Below are 27406 nucleotides of genomic sequence, written 5' to 3' on the forward strand. Positions count from 1 at the left end.
TGACATGGTGGCAAGTAGGTATGGAGCAGTTAAGGAACATGAGAAACAATATTTAAATCCAACCTCTCTTGGGGTTTTATAACCATCCCGAAGGAAGCGACAGCATCCATAACGCCCCTGGTAGGGTGAAGGTGGAAAAAAAAGCAGAGCTGATGAAATCAAAAGCATTTTTCTTTGCCTTTTAATTTCAACTCAAAGCAGCCCTTCATCCCCTTTCCCTTGCGTTTTTCAGTGAGCAAATATGTACCAGTGTTCTTTGCTTTAATGTAAAGAGTTCTTTTTAAGTACCAAGCAAAGCAAATTCAGACTTGATGAACACTCAGAAGAGAATACAGAAGCATTCCATCAGAGGCTAGGGTGGGGCTGTAAATACGGTTACCAAGGACTCAGTGAATAAGCATTCTTTCCATGTGGTTTACAGCATCAGACACAGACGCAAAGGTATCCTCACTAGGTGAAAAGCCCCTGATACTTGGAATAGCTGCCTCCTGTGTGTAGAGCTGGAAAGGTAAACAGATACTCTGCAGACTCAATGCACTCAGGCTGTGCATGCTGAAGATGGTCTGCTTCAGAGGCCTGGCAAGGCCTGGAGAAGGCGGAGAAGGTTACAAGGTGGAAGTATGGAAGAGGAGCTTCCTGAATCTCGTGGCAGCTGGCTCACTGGCTGTAGGTGCCAGGGCTCCTCTCCAGTTTTCTGGGTGTCAAGAAAGGAGACTGGGTGCGATGGTGTCTTATCTGATGTCCCTAATCCCTGGATGGCAGCTTTGGGTCCCTATTTCCCAATTTCTTTTGGGGGTGGTACTACCCTGGCAGTCTTGGCTATCACTTGCCCTGGAGGCCTTTACAAGTTCTGTGTGGTTCTGGGAATCATCCCAGGGGACTTGACGTAGACGCCACTTGTCCTGTAAGCACATTACAACTGCCCTTTCAGCTGCAGCTCCCTAAATCATCCTCTTCTCCACAGAGCTTGACCTCTCCAGTTGCTTTCTTTTGGGATTATGATTGGAGACTCTTTAATTGCTTCGTTTGCAAGGGACAAAGGTATTTCCTGCTGAATATAGGTGGGACAATCAACATGTAAGCTTTGACTTAGGAAACTTACATCCTTGGACAATTTTATGGATTTCTGTTTGCTGAAAATATAATATGGTCTCAGCTTAGTGATCTGTTACTGCATTTCACTGAACGCAGTAACAGGTTTTCACCAAATTTTTATTAGAATATAAAAATATGAGTTTCATTATATTTCATAATAAAAACATTTCCTAATTTTTATATTTTTATTGTACTCTGTTCTCCTGTTACTTTCTTGTCTCCCTTCCTCCCTCCATTGGCTTCTTTGTTCTTCAAAGTCAACCTTTCTCCTTTTATGTGACGTATGTACGTACGTACGTACGTACGTGTGTGTGTGTGTGTGTGTGTGTGTGTGTGTGTGTGTGTGTGTGTGTGTGACTAGAGGTTGATATCAGTCAGTCATTTTCCTCAATCCCCCTCCACCTTATTCTTTTGAGACACAGTCTCTCACTGAACCTGGAGTTCACCAATTCAGCTAAGCTGGCTGGCCAGCAAAACTTAGGGATCCACCCATCTCCTCCTCCCCAGTGCTGGGATTATGAATGTGTGCTTCCATGTCTGGATTGTTCAATGGGTGCTGGGGATCTGAACTCCGGTTCTCATACTTGCATATCAAGCACTTGGATATGTGCTTTTCTTCTGGCAGGGTCTATAGAGCTTTCAAGAGAGTCTCTAAGGAGTCTTCCTATAACCTCTAAAGCAGTGGTTCTCAACCTTCCTAATGCTGTGGTAACCCCAACCAACCATAAAATCATTTCATTGCTACTTCATAACTGTAATTTTGCTAGTGTTATGAACCGTAATATAAATATCTGATATGCAACCCCTACAGGGTTCATGACGCACAGGCAAAGAACTGCTGATTTAGGAAAACCACACCATGAGCTACAAGGATAAGCTAGCTGCCCCATGTCATCACATGGATGTGACATTTAATGCAGAACAGAGGGGCATTGGCCAATGCTTACCTGAAGCTTGGAAATGATTTCATTTTTGGTCACATTTACAAGGTTCACATCTTCTACTGCAAAGGCCGGGAAAGAAATAATAGAAAGAAGTCCAGCATCGATTTCTTTAGATGTTGATGCTCTTGGCAACATGGAGAAAAGAATTGACTGAATAAAAAACAAAGAGGTGATTTAAGCTAGTGAAGCAGGACTAGTTAGATATAATATCTAGGGATCGTCACCTTAGCCTAAAGGAAACATTCAAACGAGTTTGTCTATTTGGAAAAGGACTCAGTCTTACCAACATGGCCTCCGCTGGCCACCCCTGCTTACCCAGCCACCCAGACAATGCTTCCTTTTCCTTAGGAGAGGAGTGGGGGAGTTGAAGAGAGCATGATAGTCTGAGGCTTGTGCTAAGAACTGCTACCTCCCTTCTTTCCATGTCCACTGATGGGGAGGGACTACAGCGCTGTTTGTGTCAGCAGGTCAAGATGTCTGGCTAGGAAGACAGAAACCAGACAAGAACACTCACACAGGACCAGCACAGAGAAACGGATGCGTCTGTGAAATGGGACTAGATGGGTCAGGGAAGTTGGAAACTGCTTGAAGGAGCAGTAAAATGCAGAAGATCTCATGAGTGGTCAGACAAAACAGTAAGAATTAGTTTACAGAACATTTTTAAGATCATCAGAGGTACTACAATACGGCCTCAACAATAAGGTAGCTAGATCAAGCACTATAAATGTAGAAGGGGTTAGAATTATACGGAAATGTTTGGAAAAGTAAAAGAAGTAATGTTGAGATCTAGCATGTACAGACACAGGCTAGACACCTGCAAAAACAAGCTCATTAAATATTCCATCTGAAGATAGAGATAAGGTATTATACCAAATTAATACACAAGGACTCTGAGACACAGGATTCATGCCCAAGGTCATGCAGCCAGTGACCAAGCTAGGGTTATAACCCAGCTTATTCTTTCCTACTGTACTATATATCTACTAAGACAAATATCAGTATTCCTTTATTAATGTATACCATAAGAAAATACCATAGACTTCATTAAGTCTTAGTGGGGAAAATGGAATGAGCTGGAAGGTGGGGTTAAGATGAGTAAAACCTTTCAGCTCTAGAATAAAACTTTTTTATAGTCAATCAATTCTTGGCTCAGTTCTTTAACTATAGTCATGAATCACTTAGTGAGTGGTACATTCTGAGAAATATGATACTAGGTGACTTCATCATTGTACACTTACAAATACTTAGATTGTATAGTCTACTACACACATAGGCTCTATGGTACATTTTGGTCAATAAGAGACAAAGTACACTATGATACCACAGTATATGCCACGTCTCATTGACCAAAATGTAACTATAAAGTACATGGTAATAATCACTCCTTTTCAGGGTTTCTCTGCCTGGAAACGCAAATTTTCACTTGAAACATTTTACAAGTGTTTTGGGTTTAGATTTTTGGAGACAGGTTTCATGTAGCTTAAGCTAGCCTTGAACTTGGTAATTCTCTATGTAGCTTGTGGGAGGGGCTACCCACCAGCCCCACATTTCCCCAGAGTGCTCTTGAGTAGGGGCAGCAGGAACTATTAGTTAGAAAGGTAGAGGGGGAGGAACAGATAGAAAATACAGGATAGCCTCGAGAGGGCCTGGATCCTAATCCATCGGGCCTAGAGTGTCTCTGCCCTAGGGTATCTATAGGAATGTCAAGGTGTGGAGCAAAAAGACCTCCCCCAGCACAGCCAAGTGCAGGCCATCTCGGACACCTGCACTCAGGCCTGTGGTCTAATCATCCTCTCTATGCAGACCTGCTGGGTAAAGCCACGAGGAAACCTGAAAATGAGCTCCCACAGTAGCTGAAGATGAGCTTGAACTTTTGGTCCTCTTGCCTCTTCCTTCTGGGATTCCAGGCATACACCACCAAACATGGTTTATTATTGACAAGTTATGTATCTGACTCACTTTAGTCCTAGCACATAGTAGGTCCACACTAATAATTGCTAATAATAATTAAGAACTGTCTGCTGGATGGCACTCCCTACACTGTACCAATTATTCCTGTGGTCTGTATTTCCAAAAAGTTCTATGAATTGGCCATCTCTTCTCATTTCTCTCTCCTCTCACCCATTCTGCACAATGCCTCCTTCATTTCAAGTGAAATTCCACTTGCGAGCCCCTCCATTTGGGAGTACCAAGGAACGAACCTGTGAGAAAATCACTTATGTCCTCAAAAAACATAGCACAGATTTTGCTTCTAGTGAAACCAAGATGCTTCGGCTGTTAGCTCCACACACACACAAAAACCTGATGGTGTATGTCTCATAGTACTTTCTGGATACAAAGTACTGGGGCAAGTTGTCCAGGTTTACTGTGATCCTTACAGTTACTCTGAGGCAGGAAGAACGGTGCCTAAGCACATGCCCACTTTAGAGTGGGGGAAGCTGCGGCACAAAGAAGTCCAAGTCAGATCAGTAACTGGGGTGGAGCCCACGCCGTTCTGGGCCAGGAGTCTCCTCCCTACTTTCCAGAGCTCTGGAGGAATGACTGTTACCTGGCAGTGCTCGACTTCGTCAGGTAGGACATGAATGACTGACTTGCGTCCTCCATGGGCTCCAAAAAGATCAAGTTCATCAATTGCCTCAAGTGCTGCCTACAAACATGGGTAAGAATTACTTTTCTTTTAATAAACACGTATGCATGCTAATGTGGCACTCCTTTTTCATTAAGTGTCTAACACACACATTGGAGAAATGTCTTTAAAATCTAGCTAGAGTCTTATTGCCATGGTCTCTCTTCATTTTCAGTAGCTCAGAGCTTTCCAGGATAACACTGCTCATTCTATGAATAAGAAAGAAAGGGAGAGCATTCCCTCACACGAAAGTAATATCCTACTGAAAGATGGATTTTAACAAGTCTATAACATCATGTGTGGGGCACTACAAACTAATTCCAGGTTGGCTTTTCTCTCATCGACTTTTGCAGTTAACCTACCTCATGGTTAGTTGAGAAAGTTAATTTGGTTTTCAGTAAAAAGTTCATTTCTGCCAGTTTGCTGTAACAGCATATTCATTGTTGCTTTTAAAACTGTGGCTCTGGGGCCTTCATGCTGTCTAAGCAGTTCATGCCTCTGTTGTCTTTAGCAAGGGATTCACACCAGTGGTCTGCAGGCTGGATGTGCCCAACAGGTACACTCTGTTGGGCTCTCAGAGTCCCCCCACTTATGTCTTATGTTTCCACTCTTCTTGTCTCCATCCCTGGCCTGCCTTGTCTCCTCTCTTCTCCTTTCCCTTTTTAGAACAGGCCTCACTGTGCTGCCCAGGTTGGCCTCAAACGCCTGGGTTCAAGTCACCATCCTGCTCCAGCACTCTGAGATGGTGGGATTAGAGGCCTGCATTACAGAGCTGGCTTGATGACCATTTTCTAACTGCTTCCGAGCTGGAATACTTTCAGGGAAAGTTCCCAGCATCCCCAGTACCTTCCTCTAGCCCTATTCTCCTTCTCTCTGATTACTGTTACTTATCTGACCTTGTAGACTTGAAGATGTGCACCTCACCTAAAAGTGCTCCTGTCCTCTGACCTTTAACCCTCGCTATGACCCGGAGAGGAAGAGTGACCATCACTAACACAGATTAACAGCAAGAGCTTGCACCCACAGCTGACACACCAAACAGTACGAGCTGAACAACTTATTTCCAGTCACATGCAGACTTCAGTGTTGGGAACCTGTTTCCTTGACCTGTAACTTCACTTGGCTGGGGTACAGGTGCCACGTGGATTTCATATATTTGCTGCAGCCTTTTGGAAAGAAAACTGGACTAGTCATGTGAACTCCAAATTCCTGAAGAAGAGAAGCAGACAAAGCAGGAAAGACACAGAGAAGGAGAAAAAACAGGACTGTCACCTTGGCCATTCCCACAGAGCTCGCATTCAGTTCTGGAATGCCCTGATTAGTCTTATCTCCACGCTCCCACATTCCATAATCCTGGGGGAGAAAAAGGCAGCCAGCCGTCAGAGGTGGGGGAGGACATAGCAACACTACGGAAAAGCACTTTCTTTATGTTAGCACCAGCACAATAAACATGAGCATGCCTTCTCAAAGGCTTTGTGGCTTTGTACGTTTCTTCTGTTCTTGCTCAATTTCAGCTTAGCTGGCCTCTGTACAGAATTTTAGAAGGAAATACTCAAGTGGAACAAAAGAACACACAAAGACACTCCGAAGGCTTATTTCTAAAGGGCATTAATTTTTAACAAACTCAATTTGCAGTGAACAATATATTTTACTTATCTTAATATCGAAGTGCTGCCCTTCTATTTGGCCAGTGCCTTTGAACTTATTTAAAACAATTTCAAAAACTATTTTTAGCATTACCTCTTGTGTAAAGAAAATTGCAGCAAGTAAGTAAAGCCAAGGTCAAAAGTGACTCACTGAACGCACATGGTATTCAAGACCCATTCATACAAATTAATCGGAATACTGTCACACTCAATACTTATATACCTAACTTTGGTGATTCATATTTTTATTAAAAACCCAAGTGTCACATGTTGTTTCAAAAATGCTGCATACACTACGAAAAGAGCAAAATCCTAACAAGAACCAACATGGCTGCCTAAACATGATACCATGAGCAAATATGATACCAACAGACATGTCAACATGGAAGGGGAAAGACTCCTGAAGCCTCAACCATAGACAAAGAACTACAGGCCACTAAAGAATGCTGAGAGCTATAGTCCTCCCCAGGGAAGAGCACATCACTTGGTTGTCCAATACCAAATGGTCAGCCCTGAAAAAATACACATACAAGCAGCATACAGACTGAGTAGATTATATTTAGATATTTAAGAATACACATGTGTGTGGGGGGGGGCAATTAAAGAAAAAGGCATGAATTTGAAAGAAAGCAAGGGGGGTATATGGGAAGGTTTGGAGGGAGGAAAGAGAAGGGGAAATAACATAATTATATTATACTCTCAAAAAAAATAAAAAAGAGCAGAGTTGATGCCAAAATAATCAGTTTTTATTTTTTAATATCCAAAGAGGAATGATGGCCATAGTGGCCCCTACTACGCGAAGTCATGAAAATTGAAAATTAAGACTAATGACTTTGGTTGGGGAGTAGCAAAGACTTCAAAAATATGAAAAAAAAACCGACATAGTATTCATACCCGTAATCCCAGCACCTAGAAGGCAGAGGCAGGAGAATTGCTGAGTTTGAGGTCATCCTGTCTCAAAAAAATTTAAAAAGTAAAAATAAAAAAGAACAAACAAAAACAAGGAAGGACATTTTCAAATGTGAACACCGAAACCTAGGCAGACTGGGGCCATTGTAGACCCTGCCCTGCGAGCAGGCCTTGTAGGTGGACCCAAGTGTCTTTTCTCATATCTGTGCATTCTTTTGCTTCTAATATTCCATACTCCAATCTAGCCGCCATCAAATTCATCCTTGAAGACTGTGTGATGAGTTCAGCCTTCATCTCAGATAAACTGAGCAATAGTTTCTTTCCTAGTAGATCCCATCAATGACTCTTTGAATGGCCATACCCTCTCTAATCTGGCCTCTACCTTCAGCATGCCAGCATGTTGACAGATACTCCACCATTTCCAGTGTCAATTTTCATCTGAAGTCTGTGCCTTTACTCTGCACTCTCTACCCCATATGCTCCCAACCTCTGCCGTCCCTAAATCACACACCCCCAGCCTGTTCCTGTCTGTAACCGCTCATTACTCATACTATTCCTCACTCAGATGCCCTTTCTCTTCCTCTCTTCTTATGGAAACCCTACTCATCTTCCAAGGTCCAACTGAAAATACAACTTTCCCACAAAGATCTCTCGAAATTCTTTAGACTAGGGTTTGTCAACTTTGGCACTACTGGCATTTTGGGACAGATAAGTCTATATAGGGTTGAGGTGGCTCTCTTCTGTATTATAGGCAGTTCCTGGCCTTCTCTCACAAGATGCCTGTTCCCTCCTAAGTGTGACTGCCCCAAATGTTTCCAGATACTACCACTGTCCCGTGTGAGAGAACGATTACCAATCAACACAAATCACTGCTTTAGAACTGGAATGAGAAAACTATGGCCCTTGCTCGTTTTTCATGAAGTCTACTTGAGACACAGCTATGTTCATTTGGGTACACAGTATCTATGGAGCGTTCCTGTTGCACAGGGTCAAGTAGCTGCAGAAGCCATAGTGCCATCTGCCTTTTTCTTACTGCTTTGACAGTCAGCCTTGCAAATTATTGTCTAGAGCAGTGGTTCTCAACCTGTGGGTCGCGACCCTTGAGGGGGGGTCAAACAGCCCTTCCAATGGGACACCTAAGACTATTTGAAAACACAGATATTTACATTACGATTCATAGCAGTAGCAAAATTATAGTTATGAAGTAGCAACAAAAATGTTATGGATGGGGGTCACCCCAACATAATTTAACTGTATTAAAGGGTCACAGTGTCAGGAAGGTTGAGAACCACTGCTCTAGAAGTACATCAAGGCTTATCTTCCAACACAGACAGAAGCCTTGAGGAAGTGAACTCTGTTTTTGTTTATACTCATAGTGTAGCCTTCTCTGTCTGTGCCCTGATGGGGTAGTCCCCATGGTGCCCCAGTTTCCATCAAGGCACCAATATGGCCCCCTTTTCAGCCCAACTCATACACATCCTATGGACCATTTGAAGGTGTTATTTATAATATAGTAATGTATTCAGACAGAGTGTGTGGTACATTCCAAAATGAAATCCCCAACTATATCCCAGGACGAAAAAAATGCATATACTTTGCAGACAGAGATGACACATTTCACACAGCTCTAGTTTTGCTACCATTCTAGTGAGTCCCCAACAGCTGGCTTTCACAGAACTGGATGATTTTATTTGATTTTTCGACAACTGGAAAAAAGACTGCCAGCATGGGTACTTACAGCAACTTTATATGCAGCTTCTATGTAAAAGACAAGATTCTGTATGAAGGCCACTTCATCAAGGGTGAAAATAATACGCAAGCCTAATAAAGAAAAGCGACACTGTGAAGAGAGCGGCCGGCGGCCGGTTACACACAACAAATACTTTGCTAGCACATAAGAATTTTTACTCTCCTTACTGGGCATCACCAGTTAACTCTGAAGGAAGTCCTAAGGTTAATGTATAACCTCAGAAAGCAGAGGGGAAGTAAAAGGAAAGACAGAAAGTGGGGGTAGCTCCACCACTGAGGGTGTGCTATGGGAAAGGTCCAGACATAAGGCATGGGCTCTCTGGAACATGGTATGTTTGTGCAGAGAAGGTTCCAATAAAGCAAAGGTTTGAGCCTGAAGTATCGGTCTCTATCCCTGAATGAGCCAAAGCAAAACTTGCACATGCCCAGGTAGAGCTAATTTCTGTCTCCAGGTGTCAGACTGCATTCCCTGCCCTATCGCAGACACAGATGCACATGACACCACAGGGAGGCATGCTTTTCCTCTGTATGATCGACTACTAATTCCCAGTACTTGGTATGTTCTCAGTGTGGCTCTCTGAATTCAGCGTTGCTGATGTGACAGTACTAAGATGTGGGGCCTATATGAGTTTAGGTCATGGATGGATTAGGGGCCTCGTCACAGAGGCTTCATACAGCATTTAGTTCTCAATGCATCTGCCCTGCAAAAACAAAGCTTTCTGCTTCTTCAGAGGAGGCAGCTCTCACCAGACAGCTGAACCTGTTGGTACCTTAATCTTGGACTTTGCAGCCTCTAGAATTGTGAGCAAAGAAACTTCTATACTGTTTGAATGTCCCAGTCGTGGGTATTTTGTTACCACAGTACTTTCTGATTTGTCTCTCAAATGGCCATGGCTCACCTGAGGCTGTCATCTGGGCCAGGAACAGGAGGAAGAGGGAGGTGGCATCCACCTGGAGGTGGCCCCACTGGTCATCACCCACCACGGTGCTGCAAGTGGCAGTGTTGTACTTGGCATGCAGACTGTCCTTGGTACTCTGCGTGTGCTTGAACTTCTCCACTTTGTCCACCTGAGGAAGAAGAAAGCTGGCTTCCCCTAGCTATCCAGGTTCAGAGCTGGCAGATGTCCTATCTAGGGGTAGTCACCGAATCTACTAGACCTCTCATCTGCTATCTCTGGGAGCCAGGAGGATGGCAAGTAGCTGCTAATGAGCAGCACTACACACAGGGGCCATGATGGAGATTCTTCCCACTCATTCAATGGAAATACCTCAGCCCAGGGTTCATAGGTGAGGCTCAGGTCAAAAGGCGTCCTTGTCCACAGACTCCCCAGCAGGGGCACATGGTAGGTTCTCAAGGACACAGGGAAGGAAGGAAAAGAACCCATTTAAATGCCAACTTCTCTTTTCTGAACACGGCAAAGAAAAGAGCACAATGGCTTTGGCTATTCTGACTAAGGATGGGGTTACGGTAGTACATACACCTCTGAACCAGTGCAGATGCTAATAGAAGGTTCTGTGTATAATATTGCAACAAATTGTTTCATTTACCCTACACTGAAGATATCAGTAAGTAACAACTCCAATTTTAAAACACGAACTACATTTATTTATCTTTTTGTGTGCATGTGTATGTGTGCAGGCATGCACACTGGGGGTGGAGGACAACCTGTGGAAATTGTTTCTCTCCATCTAGCATGTGGGTGCTAGCACTGAACTCAGGTCTTCAGGCTTAGTGATGACTGAATCACCTAGCTGACTCCAATAATGACAAATTTTAAAAACTCAAGCACTTGATCCGAAGTGAAAACACCCAGAGTAAGTAATAAGTAGTATGTGGGTTTCTCTGAGTGGTTTTAATATTCTTCTTTCTTTTTTTTTTTTTTTTTTTTTTGGTTTTTCGAGACAGGGTTTCTCTGTGCAGCTTTGCACCTTTCCTGGGACTCACTTGGTAGCCCAGGCTGGCCTCGAACTCACAGAGATCCGCCTGGCTCTGCCTCCCGAGTGCTGGGATTAAAGGCGTGCGCCACCACCGCCCGGCAATATTCTTCTTTCTTAATTAAAAAAAAGACATGTTCTCCTTTTATACATATAAACCTTTGAAAGAGGGCCTTCAAAACTGTCCTTTGAAACTATGGTTCTATAGCATAATAAAATTACTGAGGATAATTTTAAAAGGAGGAAGTAAGCAAAATATTTCTGGTTTTTCTTCTTGAGAAAGTTCCAAATGTAATGAAGATGCCATCCCAATTAAATGATCCAATGCTGTGTAGGTACCAGTCTGTCACATGCCACCTACCTGTCTCATCATGCACTGGAGAAGACCTCGCATCAGCTTCACCACATTCTGGGGGAAAAAGGCAGCATCAGCAACAAGGCCTCAATAAGCCAGCGTTGTCTGGCAATGTTTCAGAAAAGACAGATCCCAAATATACGTAAGTATTCTGATTGTTCACATTATTGAGACTTTTCTATTCCATCACAAAATAAATATTTTGACAAAGTGATTTATCTCAAATAAAAGGGTTGGAGCAGATGCATCTTTGGGCTTTGGAATTTAATGACTACCAACTGACATTTTAATAAGCTTTGTATTCTGGAACTCTATGTTACATTTCTTAGTAATTTATTTTTGTTATACTAAGGACGATTAAGCCTGTCCAAAAGTAGTGATATTTTGCCAAAAGAGCCATTTGTGACACCATTATTGGGCCACTGAGCAAAGTTCTTACAAAATACAAGTGGTATCCAAGATTTTTTAATAATGTGATTATTATTAATATTGCAACTGATTACTATCGCTATCATCATCATTCTAAATCGTAATAATGCTACATTAATTAATTAGACACTGCATCCAGACACTGTGAAAAACACTTTACTTGTATTATTTTGAATTCCAGGACCAGCTTTTTAAGGTGGGTAGCATTTTTACCCCCCAGTCTCTACATGAGGAACCTGAGCCTGAAGGAGATGAAGTAACCTTTCTCAACTCTCTGTGATGCCAAAGGGTGAAGAAAAACAGAACCTAGATAATCATACATCAGGGACTGAAAGAAGTTTCTACTTACAGGCATGGGTATCTCACAGCACACACCACGCCTTACAGGTGACAGTAGAGAAAAAGGACCTGGAAGTTCATGGCCAAGGAAAAGTCTAAATCAGGCCCCTTCCTCCTCTGAAATCCTAGGATCCTAGACTATAATTCCAATTTTTTTTAAAGATTTATTTATTTATTATGTATACAGTGTTCTGCCTGCATATATCCATGCAGGCCAGTAGAGGGCACCAGAACTCATTACAGATGGTTGTGAGCCACCATGTGGGTGCTGGGAATTGAACTCAGGACCTCTGGAAGAGCAGCCAGTGTTCTTAACCTCTGAGCCATCTCTCCAGCCCATAATTCCAATTTTTTGTTATAAAATCTGTTGGGGAAGCTAGCTGGGTGGTGGTGGTGCATGCCTTTAATCCCAGCACTCAGGAAGCAGAGCCAGGAGGATCTCTGTGAGTTTGAGGCTAGCCTGCTCTACAGAGTGAGTTCCAGGAAAGGCACAAAACTACACAGAGAAACCCTGTCTCAGAAAAACAAACAAACAAACAAAAATCACCAAAAAAAAAAAATCTGTTGGGGAGCCAGGCATGGTGGCGCACGACTTTAATCCCAGCACTTGGGAGGCAGAAGCAGGCAGATCTCTGTGAGTTTGAGGCCAGCCTGGTCTACAGAGTGAGTTCCAGGACAGCTAGGGCTACATAGAGAAATCCTGTCTCAAAAAAAAAAATCTGCTGGGGAAGAAAATGTTACCTCACATACAAGGTAAAGTTAGCACTGTTATAATGCTTCCATTGTAGACAACATACACATTTGTCAACTAACTTCCCATCAAACTAAGAAAAGCTATTTCCCATGAGAAGAAGTAAGTGCTTTCCAACTTGGATTGCTACTGCCAATCCCCAGTAGTGGGGAAGCATCTAGAAATGTGGGGGTAGGAGCACTCTAATCGTAACAATGACAGAGGTGAAGATTATTGGAACTTAATGATCAAGAACAGAGTCCCTAAATATTCCCAAATGCATGAGACAACCTCACACAATGAAAGATTGTGTTAATCAAGCCCCAAGTATCTCTAACTGAATATTATTCTAAGATGCTCAGTGATTATTATTTTCCATAATCAAGGGTGACGTTCCCATTAGTATTTATTTATTGAGACAGAGAATCACTATGTAGCCCTGGATGGTCTGGAACTCACTATGTAGACCAGGCATAGATATATCTGCCTCTGTCTTCTGAATAGTGGGATTAAAGGCATGTACCACTATGCCTAGTCCCATCCTTTAGTTTATTAACAACACATCAATAGTAAAAGACATTAAATATGAAACATTGTGGTCTGCTTGGGTTTCAGTAAAGGAATAGAAAATTTAATCAACCTTAGTGGCATGTGCGCATGCGTGCGTGTGTATGATGGGAGAGTTGCAAGAAACTTGACATCGAATTATTATACCAGCAAATAACTGATTCACTCATCCATCCATCTTTCTGGAGGAGCACTCAGTGATTGCTATTGGTAATTTAAAAAACTTTATATACCTCAAAAACAGAGTGATTTCATCACCTCACACTGAGCAAGCCCTGGTCAAATCCAAACTTTGTTCTCACAGGTAAGCTTCCTTTCTTAGCTTTACCAGTTATCAAATTTTCTTCATGCTGCTTATCACTCATTGAGGTTACTATAGACAAGCAACAACTGGGTCCAATCATCCGCTAACTATGAAAGTTGTCCAGGAATGTATGAATTAAAGATAAATCCCAGGACCAGGTGCTCATTTGGTACAGTGTGTGCTTATCTTGTGTGAGGCCCTAAGTTCATTCCCCACCCCCTAAATTCCATCTTTATAAAGCTAGATCTCAAATGCTCTCATGGGTTTTCTAGTTCAAACAAAGGTACTGAACAGACAAGACACTGATGCAAGTTACTATTACCTGTTCCAGCTCATAGGCCTTGGCTTTATCCTCATCACGGTCAGCATTCTTTCGGTAAGCCATGCCCAGGCCCCAAACAGCCAGTATGCTATAGATGTTGTCCCGGACCCAGGCATCCTTCTGGTCATGGCTGGCTGATAACAGCCCAGTGACTGGGTTCTATTGAGAAGAGACACAAAAATGCTTGGCATCACCTTCATAAATCTACACAATTCATGTTTAGTTATGGAGGTGGATGAGGACTCCCAAACAAAGAGCACAGAGAGACCTGTGCATCTCTGCATCTCAGACGCCTCACTCATGTAATTAGGAGATGAGACTAGACAATCTCTAAGAACTTTCTAATTCTTCTGTCCTTTTTTTAAACCTTCAGACCAGACCAAACTGTTGTAATGTCTATAAGAGAAGAAACACCAAACAGAAAAAGTCTATCAGGCTTTACCAATCTGTGTATTGCAGGCTTCGGGTCTTCTTGGCCTTCATGTTTCCAATCCGTTGGTAAAGCACTGAACCTGGGAGCAAGATACCTGTGTTCAGGCCCCTCATCCACCTCCTAGCTCTATGTGGTCAGAAAAGCTACCAGCCCTGTCTGGACCTCAGCTACCATGTCTGCAATCTAGCCACTTCATTCATCTAACCAGTAGATGCTATGTGGGAGAGCATACGGGAGCCCTCATTAGCTGTAATATCACCAGTGTGTTCTAGAAAAGCAGCAGAGTCAACAAAAAGGTTTGGACCGTCTCATGAAAAGTTGTACATAAATGTTCACAACAGCATTACTCATAAAAGCTGAAAAGTAGAAATGGCAAGTATCTATCGACTGATGAAAGAATGAAACATTTTTCCTTTTCTTTCCTAAAAAATTATTTTATCATTTTATGTGTATGTGCACTTTACCTGCATGTATTTATGTACACCATGTGCATGGCTGGTGCCCACAGAGTCAAAAGAGAGTGTTAGATTCCCTAGAACTGGAGTTATAGATGGTTACAAATCATGTGGGTGCTGGGAACTGAACCTGAGTCCTCTACAAGAACAGGTGTTCTTAACTACTAAGCCATCTCTCCAGCCCAGTTTTCTCTTTTCTTTATAAAGGAGATTCAAGTTAATTGGGGGTGACAGATGAACAACCTCATGAATATACTTAAAAGCAGTTGCATGCTTTAAGTAAACAAATTCTATAGTACCCAAATAAAATAAAATAAAGCTATTTATATATTTAGGGGTACTGGGGATTGAAACTGGATCATTCTACATGTTAGGCAAATATTCTACTACTGAACTATATCCTCAGTCCAATAGTTTTAAAGCCAACCCTAGTAAAAACTGAGCCCACAAATAAAATGGTTAAGAAATGAGTCACATGAATTTGGCTGACTTCTGAAAATATACAAAGAAATATGTACATAATAAAATATACTTTCACAATTAGAACCTTGCCAAATTAAAAAATTATCTTACTTGCCAGTTTAATACATTACCTATAGTCCTACCCACCCACTGGTTTTGGAGAGCCACCCAAATGGGTCTATGTGTCTAGAGGTCTGGAGTCTTGGCTTGCCCCTGGTATGCAAAGAGAGGGATACTGGTGGCATTCTGCAAGCTGAAAAATGCACAGCTCAAAGTGCAGTGCTTGGCTGGCTTGCATGAAGCCTTGCGTTCAATCTAAGCATAAAACAAAACAACAAGCACTATTCAGAGGGCACTATATTATTTATAGGGAGAGTCATGAAAAACTCCACTGGGTAATTTTGAAAGGACACTACCAAAGCTACTAGGTAAAAAACAACTATTGGCAGTGTTTCACATGGTCTCCCACAAGAAACTAAATATCTGACTTTCTCTTTTAACTCGTCTATACTCTCTAGAAAAAATCTAAAACTCAACAGATACTACCTACAGGAGCAACAACATTGGATGCACTAAAATAGTTCTCCAGCCAACAAGTACAAATCAATGGCTTTAAAGTCAATCAAAGTCCATGGAAGACTGGGGTGTTCGTGCATTCAACAAAAAGAATACTTTCTAATTTGCTTACTGCTTTAAAAGCTATAAAACAGGATGTGTTATGCAACAAGGTGTAGGAATATCCACCCAGTCTTGAAGGGCTGAAAGTGTAAGTGTTATTCCTATAGTGGATTGGAATAGTGATTCTTTTAGACTCACCAATCAGATAAGTGAGACAGTTGATTAGCTTGATCTGTCTGGGAGGCATCCAGGCAGTGGGACCAGGACCTGTCCTCAGTGCATGAGTTGGCTGTTTGAAACCTGGGGCTTATGCAGGGTCGCTTGGCTCAGCCTGGAGGAGAGGATTGGACCTGCGTGGACTGAGTCTACCAGGTTGAACTCAATCCCCAGGGGAGTCCTTGCCCTGGTGGAGATGGGAATGGGGGGTGGGCTGGGGGGGAAGGATGGGGGGAGTTGGAAGGGGGGAGGACAAGGGAATCCATGACTGATATGTAAAATTAAATTAAATTATAAAATAAAATTTAAAAAAACAAAAAAAATTAAGCTTCAAAAACTAAGAAACCAAAAAAAAAAAAAGAATCACTATTCCCAAACATTCTATGCACAGCATGTGCAGTTATATCTGTTCTGAGGCGTGCTGGGTAAGCTTGTGACAGGAAAACATCAGGAGATCCTAAGTAAGAAACCAACCTCTTCCTGGCATGCCCCACTAACCTTGAGCCTAAAACAGCCTTCCAACAACACAGCAGTGACAGCTTACACAGGGTCAAGCGTGGTTTAGATTATGAAATGTCACTGTCCTGTTAACTGAAAGTTCTCTCTTTTTTTTTTTTTTTTTTTTTTTTGGTTTTTCAAGACAGGGTTTCTCTGTGTAGCTTTGCGCCTTTTCCTGGAACTCACTTGGTAGTCCAGGCTGGCCTCGAACTCACAGAGATCCGCCTGGCTCTGCCTCCTGAGTGCTGGGATTAAAGGCGTGCGCCACCACCGCCCGGCGAAAGTTCTCTCTTTTATTCCGCTTAGTTAATCCCCATCTTAGTTCATCTTCACCTAAGACTAGATTCATTCAACTACAGAGAAGCAGGCGGGGCTTTCAGAGGATCCTTACACTCAAAATTACAGACACCGAATCCATGGAAAACTGGGGTGTTCCCTGCACACAACAAAAAGCAGACTTTCTGATTTGCTTACTGTTTTAAATCCATAAAACAGGATGTGTTATGTAACAAGATGATGTAGGACTTTCCATTCAGTGTGACTCATAAAAATTGAGATGGCCACAGACTTGCAGATATTCTGGCGCACCAGGTTCTGCTGTCCTTTCTAATAAAGATGCTCCAGGAGTTTGTCTTTGTGTTCTTCCTCTACTTTGGGATGCTCTATCCCATATCCCCTGCACTTCCACCCACCGAGTCTTATGAGCTACCCAAACAGGTCCATTTCTTCAGAGGTCTGGGGCCTTTGGTTGACAATGGTATGCAAATGGAGGAGTGTCTGATGCCAATCTGCCAGCTAACCAAGACAAAGGCAAATGCATGTCACAAGGAGGAGGGGGATAGATGTGTCTAGGCCAAGCCTACATTTCTGATACGATTACTTTAACTATATGCTGCTTTCCAATTAAATGTGGGTGGATGGGAAGGTGGAGAGGCTCTGGGAGGAGTTGGGGGAGGGGGTAACCATAATCAGACTATATTGTATGAAAAAAATCTATTTTCAATAAAAAACGATTTCATTAGAACTAAACCCTCATATAACAATGCAGAAATATACAGCTCTAATCAGACAGCTCTTTCTTTCAGCTTTTCCCCTTCTCTTTTTGGTGTGTTGCTTCCTGCTCATATTAGCAATCCAAAAAAAACCCCAGTCTATGTAACAACCTGTATGTATGTATGTATGTATGTATGTATGTATGTATGTATGTATGTACTTCCTTTTTTCTTTGTGCTACTAAAACTGGATATCATATATTAAATATTACAATGAAGTGATACATATACGTATGCTTTGGTATAAATTCTTGCTCACACAGAAACTTTTTTAGATGGTATCAGGTTTTAATGAAATATAGAAAGGGGGGCTGCTTCAAATGTCAAATACACCTTATTGCTCAACTCAGAGTTGAGATAGGTAATCTAGTACCTTTGTGGGTCAGAAGCTGAGGTTAAGGGGGCAGGAGAGTTCACTGGGGGTGGGGCTACAATGGTGGAGGGCAATCAGAGAAGCCAGGGTACATGACTACCTAGATTGGTACATATATTTTTTTTTTTTTTTTTTGGTTTTTCGAGACAGGGTTTCTCTGTGTAGCTTTGCGCCTTTCCTGGAACTCGCTTTGGAGACCAGGCTGGCCTCGAACTCACAGAGATCCGCCTGGCTCTGCCTCCCGAGTGCTGGGATTAAAGGCGTGCGCCACCACCGCCCGGCCATATACTCTTAAAACACATATTCAACACCATGATTCTGTTCTGGTAAAATGAAAACAAAGGGCTAATGTCTTCATACAAGCTAAGAAACCATGTTTACACCATCTTCTTGGCTGATGGCAATATCACAGTAATTCTTAAAGGCCGAGGATGGGATAGAGTTGAACAACTTAAGAGACCAGAGCAGCTGAAGCAGTAACATACCCTGCTCTTCCTAGGGTGTGTGAAAGCGAGGGGAGGGCAGACAAGGCCTGTAATGTGGATGCTGAGCTAACACTGGAACTGCAGGACACTTACGGACTTGGACAACAGACCAAAGCCAACTGGATGGAATTCCACAAGGATTTATTTATTGGGCTCCTGTGTTTAATAAAGCTTGTTGAACTAATTTTATTAGCCGTCACTCTCACATTTCAAATGACTCAGCTCCCTTTACACATATATTCCCACCTTCATGATCCCAACCAATCTTTACACAGAGTCTCTTCTCTCTTCCAAATTGCTCCCAACCCCAACAGCTACCCTGTGACCCAGAGATGTAGCCTGCTCTCATACTTACATATAAGAAAACCAACTGTAAAACACTGTTAGCTTTTAACAGCAACCAACTAGTTGTTTGAGTAACCAATACCATAAAGCTAACGTACTAACAGAAGTAGAAGGGCAGGGTGTGTGGCCTAGTGGTAGAACACCTCCTTAGCATACAGAAGGCCCTGGGTTAGATTTCCTATAGCTCCCATTCCCCTCTCCATACAAAGTAGCTTCCAGAACTGAAAGAAATAGAGTCACACTCACAAGCTGGGTTCCCAATTGTAATGGTTAGCCTTGTCAACTTGCCACAATCTAGAGTTACCTGGGTAGACAGTCTCAATGAGGGATTGTTTACATTGGGTTGGCCTATGGGTACATCTTTGTGGGGACTGTCTTAACTGAGAAGATCCAGCCCACTGTAGGTGGCACCATTCCCTAAGAAGGGGATCCTGCACTATTTAAGAGAGGAGAAACTGATTAAGCACAAACGAGCATGTGCGCATTTATTTTTCTCTGCTCTTCACCATGGATGTCTAACCATTTCAAGTTCTTACTACTTTGACTTCCTTGCTATGATGGACTGTAACCTGGATTTGTGAGCTAAAATAAACAGTTTCTCCTTTAGTTGCTTCTTGTGAAAGTATTTTTATCACAGAAATAAAAATGAAATAAGAACATCAGCTGTGGCATTACTGTGAGAAGGTAGAACTTTAGGAGGTGGGACTTAATGAATGGACATTAGGTCACTGGAACATGACCTTGAAGGAGATACTAGGAAATAGATGCCTGTTGTGGGATGTCTGTACACTGTGTGAAAATGTATTGCTGTGATTGGTGTAATAAAGAGCTGAATGGCCAATGGCTAGGCAGGAGAGGGTAGGTGGGATTTCCAGGGAGAGGAAGAGGAAGAGGAGGAATCTAGGTGCATGGATCACGCCAGCCAGATGCCAGGGAGACACTGAAGAAGTCAGACATATGGTACAGAATAGAGGTAACCGAGCCATGTGGAAGAACATAGATTAATAAAAGCAGGTTAATTGTAAGAGCTAGTGGGACAAACCGAAGCTAATGACCAAGCTTTCATAATTAACAGTAAGCCTCCGCATCATTAGTTGTGGGCTGGTGGCCCCAACAAGGAAGGACTACTACAAGCACCTCTTTCTCCCCTTTCTTCTTGACCCCTAGCTGCCATGAGGTAAACAACTCCTCGCTATGTGCTGCCACCATGATGTACTGTGCTGTCATAGACCCACAGCAATGGGGCTGTGACTATGGGTTGAAATCTCTCAAACTATGAGTCAAAACAATCCTTTTTTCAAAGTTGAATTATCTCAGTTTGTCATAGTGACATATAGCTAATATAGGCCAGATAAGAGAATAAATCCACTTAAAGTAAAGCAAAGACATGCAATGAACAATTTTATTCCTTAAGCGCCTGAATCCAGACATGCCTGAATCTAGTAGGGTTTTTAACTATTTGAGCAATACATTCTCATTTGTGTTTTAAGGCTATCTGGGGTGAGTTTCTGTCATTTGCAACAAGGAATTCTGACAAGCAGAACAAAAATGTCTACATAATGAACTAGACACTGTAAAAACATTTATTTGGTGATATATTGAGGCAAGATGAGATCAGTAAGAGGAGCTCAATACAAAGCAGGGCAATTAATTGCCTCAATGTCAATGCAAGACTGAGCCGACAGGAAGGCAGAACACACATATATCTAATAGTAACACCAACATACTAACATTTAACAGTCTGCAATCTAATTTCCAGAGTGAGGTTACACAGATGAATGTCAACACCTACACGCCTGAAATGGCACAGAAAATACACATTCTCTTTCTTCTACCTACTCTATCATAAAACTAAAAAAGCTCTTTAGTAGTTGATGTCTCTGTTTCTACTAGTAGTTCCTTATGGTCCAGCTTCCACAAAGGGTAGTCACCGAAAGATGTAGAAACTTAATTTTCCTACTCTGCTCAAAATCCTCCAGTGTCTACAGAAAGAGCTGAAATCACTTATTTTGCTACCCCAAACCCATATGTTAGCTCTTTCAATCACCTGACACTCACTCTTTAGCCCCCTAAAAATCCACTGGGTATTCCTTGCACTTTTGGGCCTGTACACATGTTCATGCTCTCTTCTCTGTGAAGCCTTCCTTGACTGCAAGACTACCAATTTCCTTTTCCCACAGAGACTGGAGGTTTCAATACAATCTACCTGTGGTGTTTTTCCTTTTGGATTAGACATTTAATAAAAAATCTTTACAAAAATTCTCAAAAGTCATTAAATTCATTCATCATGCTGAAATTTTGTTCCAGTGACCACCTTTAAAAATATTAAAAGGAGCCGGGCGGTGGTGGCGCACGCCTGTAATCCCAGCACTCGGGAGGCAGAGCCAAGCGGATCTCTGTGAGTTCGAGGCCAGCCTGGGCTACAGAGCTAGTCCAGGACAGGCTCCAAAGCTATAGAGAAACCCTGTCTCGGAAAACCAAAAAAAAAAAAAAAAAATATGAAAAGGGAGTGGTGAAGGGCAATGTTTTGGACTGAAGATGTATTTATTATGTGTATACTGCATGTACCCTAGCATGCCCATGGAGGTCAGAGGAAAGAGTATGCTCTCTCCTTCCACCATGTGGGTCCTGGGGATCTAGCTCATATTGTCAGGAGTGGCAGCAAGCAACCCTGATCCACTGAGCCATCTTATCAGCCCGTATTATATTTTAGGAAGATTTTTTGTTGTTGTTGTTGTTGTTGTTTTTTCAAGACAGGGTTTCTCTGTGTAGCTTTGGCGCCTTCCTTGGAACTCACTCTGTAGCCCAGGCTGGCCTCGAACTCAGAGATCCGCGTGCCTCTGCTTCCCGCGTGCTGGGATTAAAGACATGCGCCACCACCTCCCGGTCTGTATTATATTTTAAAATGACAATTATAACATTTACTTTAAAATGATTTTGTCTATGATTAACACTACCAGTTCGCAGCGCTCGCGCTCTCTCTCTCTCTCTCTCTCTCTCTCTCTCTCTCTCTCTCTCTCTCTCTCTCTCTCTCTCTGATCTGTTAGGTAAAGCAAGAGGCAGCTACATTCAACAGTGCGCTCTCTCGCTCTCTCTCTTTCTCACACTCTCTCTCTCTCTCTCACACATACACACACACACACTCAAATAAAACAACCAACAATGAAACTAATTAATTAATTTTTTATGTATATGAGTGCTTTGCCTGTATGTCTGTGTAGCAAATGTGTGCGCCTGGTACCTGAAGAGGCCCAAAGAGGGTGTCAGATACCCCGAAGTCACAGAGGGTACTGGGAACTGAATTTGGATTCTCTTAATTGAATGCTCTTAATTGCTGAACCATCTCTCCTGCCGCAAGAATTCACATTTCCAATGATAGTTTCTAAACCTCTTGAAGTTTACCTATCAGATTTTCCAAAAACTATCTTTTTTTTTTTTTCGAGACAGGGTTTCTCTGTGTAGCTTTGCGCCTTTTCCTGGAACTCACTCGGTAGCCCAGGCTGGCCTCGAACTCACAGAGATCCGCCTGGCTCTGCCTCCCGAGTGCTGGGATTAAAGGCGTGCGCCACCACCGCCCGGCCCAAAAGCTATCTTTTAAACTAATGTTCACGGAGAGAGAGAATGTGAACTGTTGCGTGTAGCTGCCTCTTGCTTTACCTAATAGACCAGAAGTACGCAATCTTCCTGGTTTTCTTTTTGTGCTTATTAGCTCTCCTCCCCCTCTACTTTTACAAACATCGGAGGCAGGAGGCACGTGCCTCAGGCACTTGCTTCATTCCAGAGCACTCATCTGAGCTATTTCCAAACTTACAGGAACTGAGCCAGCTCACTTAATTTCCATCAAATGACTTGCCTCACTCCCCTTGGAGGGTTGAACTTTTTGCTACTCTCTCATCAATCCCTGTAGTAAGGTGTGTGTGTGTGTGGGGGGGGGGTTACTAAGAAGGCAATATTCAGTTTGGTTTTGTGTTAGCTTAGCTTATGGAAGACATTCAAACTCAAGGGAGCTATCAGCTCCCCACTGGCCAATAGCTGACGCCTCAGGTATCCAGAGACCACTGGATGTGGGGGCCAGCAAACTTTCACCAGAACAGGAACAATATAGACGCCATTATTTGATCTTGCATTTGTAATACTGACTTTTATGCCTTAAGTTTCAGGTTTGACTTCAAAGGACAGAGACATCGTACACCACTCTGTTTTTTTCTTCCCACACAGGGTGTTAGTAAGACTCCCAGGCTGGTCTAGAACTCATGATTCTCCTCCTCTGCCTCCATAGCACCTTTGGGCTCTTGATTTGAGGTCTCCAAAGGATCTTCCAGGAGTTCACAATGGACTTTGATGGGGAATATAGAGACAGTAGGGACATGAGACTCCTGAAATTTTTGTGTGAGTATTTCTCAAGAGAGGACAAGATATTTGGCCTTCATAAAATACTCGAACGTCTACCTCCACTTCCTGTCTTTTATGAACATTAATTGTACTCTCTTTATCTTTTGAGAGGCAGATGTCACACTACTATTAATTAGTAGTTACATCTAAACATAAGTGACAAGTTAGGCAGAGTGCTGTGTGCCTACAAAACTCCAGCTACTGGAGAGGCTGAGGCAGGAGGATCACTTGAGCCTAGGCATTTCAGAGAAGCCTAGCCAACACAGTGACACCCAGAGTCTAAACTGTTCAAATCATTTCAAATATAAGCACACGTGACAAGGACAACATGGCAGAAGTGAACTTGGTGAAACATTTAAAGGAACAGCCGATTCAGGTTTCCATTTTAACACACTGTCATTCCCAGCAATGTGGTAGAGCTCCAGTACCCATGTCCACACTCTAGCTCAGTCCTGGGAGAAGACCGCATACTTATGATGGCTGTCGGCTTACAAGAAAGTTGACCTCCATTATATTTGCTGTGCTTCTTTCACTGTGAGATGAGAGGTCCCTATGACGGCTCAAACAATTGTAGATCTCTTCCCTACACAAGCTATTGCAGCCCTCTATTTGTGAGTTGGGGAGTCAAGGATGTTTCTGTTTTTCAATGACTTAAATGTTGTTATTTTTTTTTCCAGAGCTGAGGACCGAACCCAGGGCCTTGTGCTTGCTAGGCAAGCGCTCTACCACTGAACTAAATCCCCAACACTGACTTAAATGTTTTTATCTGACATGAAATTAAGGCTGCACTGAAAAAGGCATAGCAAAAGCCCTCCTCTTTGTTGCACCCCAAAAGCTACAGTAGGAGGTGGCAGAACATAGGGCCCTAAGATTGGACCAGGAAAGAAGAAAAAAACCTCCAGAGTACCTCCTTTCATGAAATAGTGTAACAAGACAACTGTCTCTCACAGTCCCGGCATGACCATGGACTAACATATTATTTCTGCCTTCTATTGAACCTAGTGTATTTTTAGAAAAAAAATTTTATTGTTAATTATGTATATATGTATGTTATGTTTATGTGAGGGCAGGTGCCTATGCAGTCTTGAAGAGGACACTGGATCCCATGGAGCTTGAGTTACAGGTGATTGTGAGTCATCTGACATGGGTGCTGGGAACCAAACTCAGGTCCTCTACAAAAGCAAGAGGTGCTCTTAAATGCTGATCCATCTCCCCAGGTCCCTCCTTGTGTGTGTGTGCATGGGGAGACCAGAAGTCAACATCAGATGATGTTCCTTAAGGAATCATACACCTTATTTTTTTCACACAAGGCCTCCCGCTGGGACCTAGGGCTCACTTATTAGGTTAGGGTAGCTAGTCAGCAAGCCCTAGGGACACTACTGTCTTAGCCTCCCAAGTGCTAGGATTACAAGTGTGAGTGTGTGTGTGTGTGTGTGTGTGTGTGTGTGTGTGTGAGAGAGAGAGAGAGAGAGAGAGAGAGAGAGAGAGAGAGAGAGAGAGATACCCTGTTTTTATGAGTGCTAAGAATCAAGAATCAAACCCAGATCCTAATGCTTGCACAGCAATCACATTACCAAATAAACTATCTCTCTAGGCCCCTGAACCCAGCATTGCCCAGAACGATGGGATGGGGATAGTCCTTGGAGAAGTTTGCTTTGGTCACAGTAGGGAGAAATTCTGGAAGGGGGCTGAGGATGCAGGGAGAAAATGGATGGAGAAGCTAGTAAGGAGGCCGAGAATGATAAAACTAGTGTCTTACAAAAAAAGGTGGCGATAACAATATAAAGGAGCATGAGAAGTGGGCAGATTTGAGAGATGATTAGGAGGCAAAGCTAGCGGTTTTGTAATGAAGAGAACGCAGTTGGGAAAGGAACACGCAGAATCTCAAACAACTCTTACGTTGTCAAATTGGGTGCCCAAATGGGTGATGGTACCCTGACTTATAAGGAAAGGTCCTCTCACAGGGAATGTTAAATAGCCCTACCCTGTGCCGATATTTTGTGCAAAAACCATTGGAAATAATTCATGTGAAATTTCCACAATCATTTATCATTATATGTATGATATCTTATTAGCTGATCCAAAGTTAGGTACCTTAGAAAGCATGTTTGAAGAAGTAAAGAAAGTTTTGCCTCACTGGGGACTACAAATTGCTTCTGAAAAGATACAAAGAGGAAATTCTATTAATTACTTAGGATATAAGATAGATCTTCTCCAAAAAGTTAGACCCCAAAGGGTACAACTCAGGAGAGATCGACTGTGGACTCTTAATGATTTTCAAAAATTGTTAGGAAGCATTTCCAACTTACAGGCTATCATTGGAATACCTAAAGATGGACTAGTAAATTTGGCTAATACCCTAAAAGGACTTAAATAGTCCAAAAGAATTATCAGATGAGAAGGTTTCATTTTTCTCCAGGTTATGGATAATGGTTATAGGGTTGGGGGTGGAACAATAAAAATCAGACTCGGTATTCTCCTTAAGAAAAGAAAAAGGGTAATGGATACGTATAGAATATTTAGGGTAGATTATTGTATATACTAGTAAACTAATTTAGTAAAATATCAGCCTTAGATAATTTGCACTGTTATGGATTCTTGTATATTGATACAAATGTAAACTATTTTTATATTCCTATTTAAGATAATTTGTATATTGATACAAATGCAAAACTGTATTTGTTGTATTGTACATATATTTCTACTCCTATTTGAAATATCTCGTATGTTGATACAAATGTAAAATTATATTTGTCATACTGTATGTATGTTCTACCTCTGTTTAGGATATTTTGTATATTGATACATATTAAGGATTGTTGTCATATTGCATATTGCACTATACATTTCTATCTCTAAAATATTTTGTGTATTGTCAAAATTTTGAGGTCATTGTCCTTTTACTGTACATTTGTTTACAGCCTGTTTACCTTGTTTATATGAAGCCTTAGTCCTTAGTCCTCTGAATAAAAGCCAAATTCCTTTGCATTCAGGCTGGCCTTTAACTCATTTAGTAGCTGAGGATGACCTTGAACTCTTGATCTTCCTACCTATACCTCTCAAGTGCTGAGATTTACAGGTATGTACCACCATACCCAGTTTATGCAGTACTGGGGATTGAACTCAGGGCTTTGTGTATGCTAGGCAAGAACTCTACCAACTGAGGCACATCCCTAAGCTCCTACTGTTCTCTATTCTTGTTTCAATCCTTATCACTTCCTCCTTTCTATCTTCTTGGGTATACCTTGCTGCTATTTTCTCAACTTGAGTTTATTAAGTTTTGCCTGCTTTCCTATCATATAATACATATTTAAGGATTTAAACTTTTCTAATATTTATATTGTATTTCTAATATTTATTTATGGCTCAAATTCCATTTTAATTGAATCCCATACATTTTTTTAAATAATTTTTTATTCTTAAGCCTACAGCACCTGGTATTCCCAGGCGGTCTCCCATCCAAGTACTAACCAGGCCTGACCCTGCTTAGCTGACGAGATCAGGCGCACTCAGGGTGGTATGGCCGTAGACGGATCCCATACATTTTTATTCAGAGTATTTTTACTGTGATTCAGTGCTATTTCATCATTTCCATAATTTCTTTTTCAGGCAAGCATGGTGGGATGAATGCCTGTCATCCCAGACTTAGAAGGCAGAGACAGGAGGATCAGAAGTTCAAGGTCATTTTCAACCAAGCTAAGTTTCCAACTTGTGAAAAGGAACTAAAGGAAAGCTAAGAGCCATGTGTGGTGGGGTCCACCTTTAATCCCAGCACTGGGAAGGCAGAGGCTGGGGAAATCTCTGAGTTTGAGGCCAGCCTGGCCTATCAAGTTTCAGGATAGCCAAGTTTAGGCAGTGAAGGGGAGAAAGCTGGTGAAGATGTAATTGGACGAGGGGGCTATGTTCCATCCCCAGCAAGCAGCAGAACTTGGAAGCTTCAGCCATGTAGTTCTGGCTTTAGAGTTAAGGATAGAAGAAAGGAGTCATGGAATAAAGCCACTGAAACCACGCATGTGTCAGGGGTGTCCCTGAATAGAGGCCTGGTAGAGAGGCCATTGTGTGAACCTGTGAAGTTGAAGCCTAGATTGCCTTGGAGAACCCAAGATGCTATAGAGATGCCAGAGTTG

General features: G+C 42.2%; 1 protein-coding gene and 1 pseudogene across 8 annotated transcripts in view; both read right to left on the bottom strand.

The window, feature by feature from the left end:
* Phka2 (phosphorylase kinase regulatory subunit alpha 2) overlaps positions 1-27406 on the bottom strand; it is an 89910-nt gene that overhangs the window by 56701 nt on the left and 5803 nt on the right. For 6 of the 8 annotated variants that reach the window (XR_008215074.1, XM_052724253.1, XM_052724176.1 and 3 more), the window contains 8 exons: positions 13951-14109; positions 11266-11313; positions 9869-10037; positions 8959-9041; positions 5938-6018; positions 4588-4686; positions 2043-2189; positions 64-117 (listed from right to left, as the gene is read on the bottom strand). Coding sequence is in view for 7 of the 8 variants with exons in the window: in XM_052724253.1 (XP_052580213.1) it covers positions 64-117; positions 2043-2189; positions 4588-4686; positions 5938-6018; positions 8959-9041; positions 9869-10037; positions 11266-11313; positions 13951-14109 (840 nt within the window). In the remaining variant the exon portion in view is untranslated. The other 2 variants (XM_052724087.1, XM_052724346.1) reach the window with 2 other exon arrangements.
* On the bottom strand, positions 26702-26810 carry LOC128117900 (uncharacterized; annotated as a pseudogene).

The sequence above is a fragment of the Peromyscus californicus genome, unplaced genomic scaffold, assembly GCF_007827085.1.
Source record: "Peromyscus californicus insignis strain IS unplaced genomic scaffold, ASM782708v3 Scaffold_10__1_contigs__length_136768540, whole genome shotgun sequence".
NCBI classification, from domain to species: domain Eukaryota; kingdom Metazoa; phylum Chordata; class Mammalia; order Rodentia; family Cricetidae; genus Peromyscus; species Peromyscus californicus.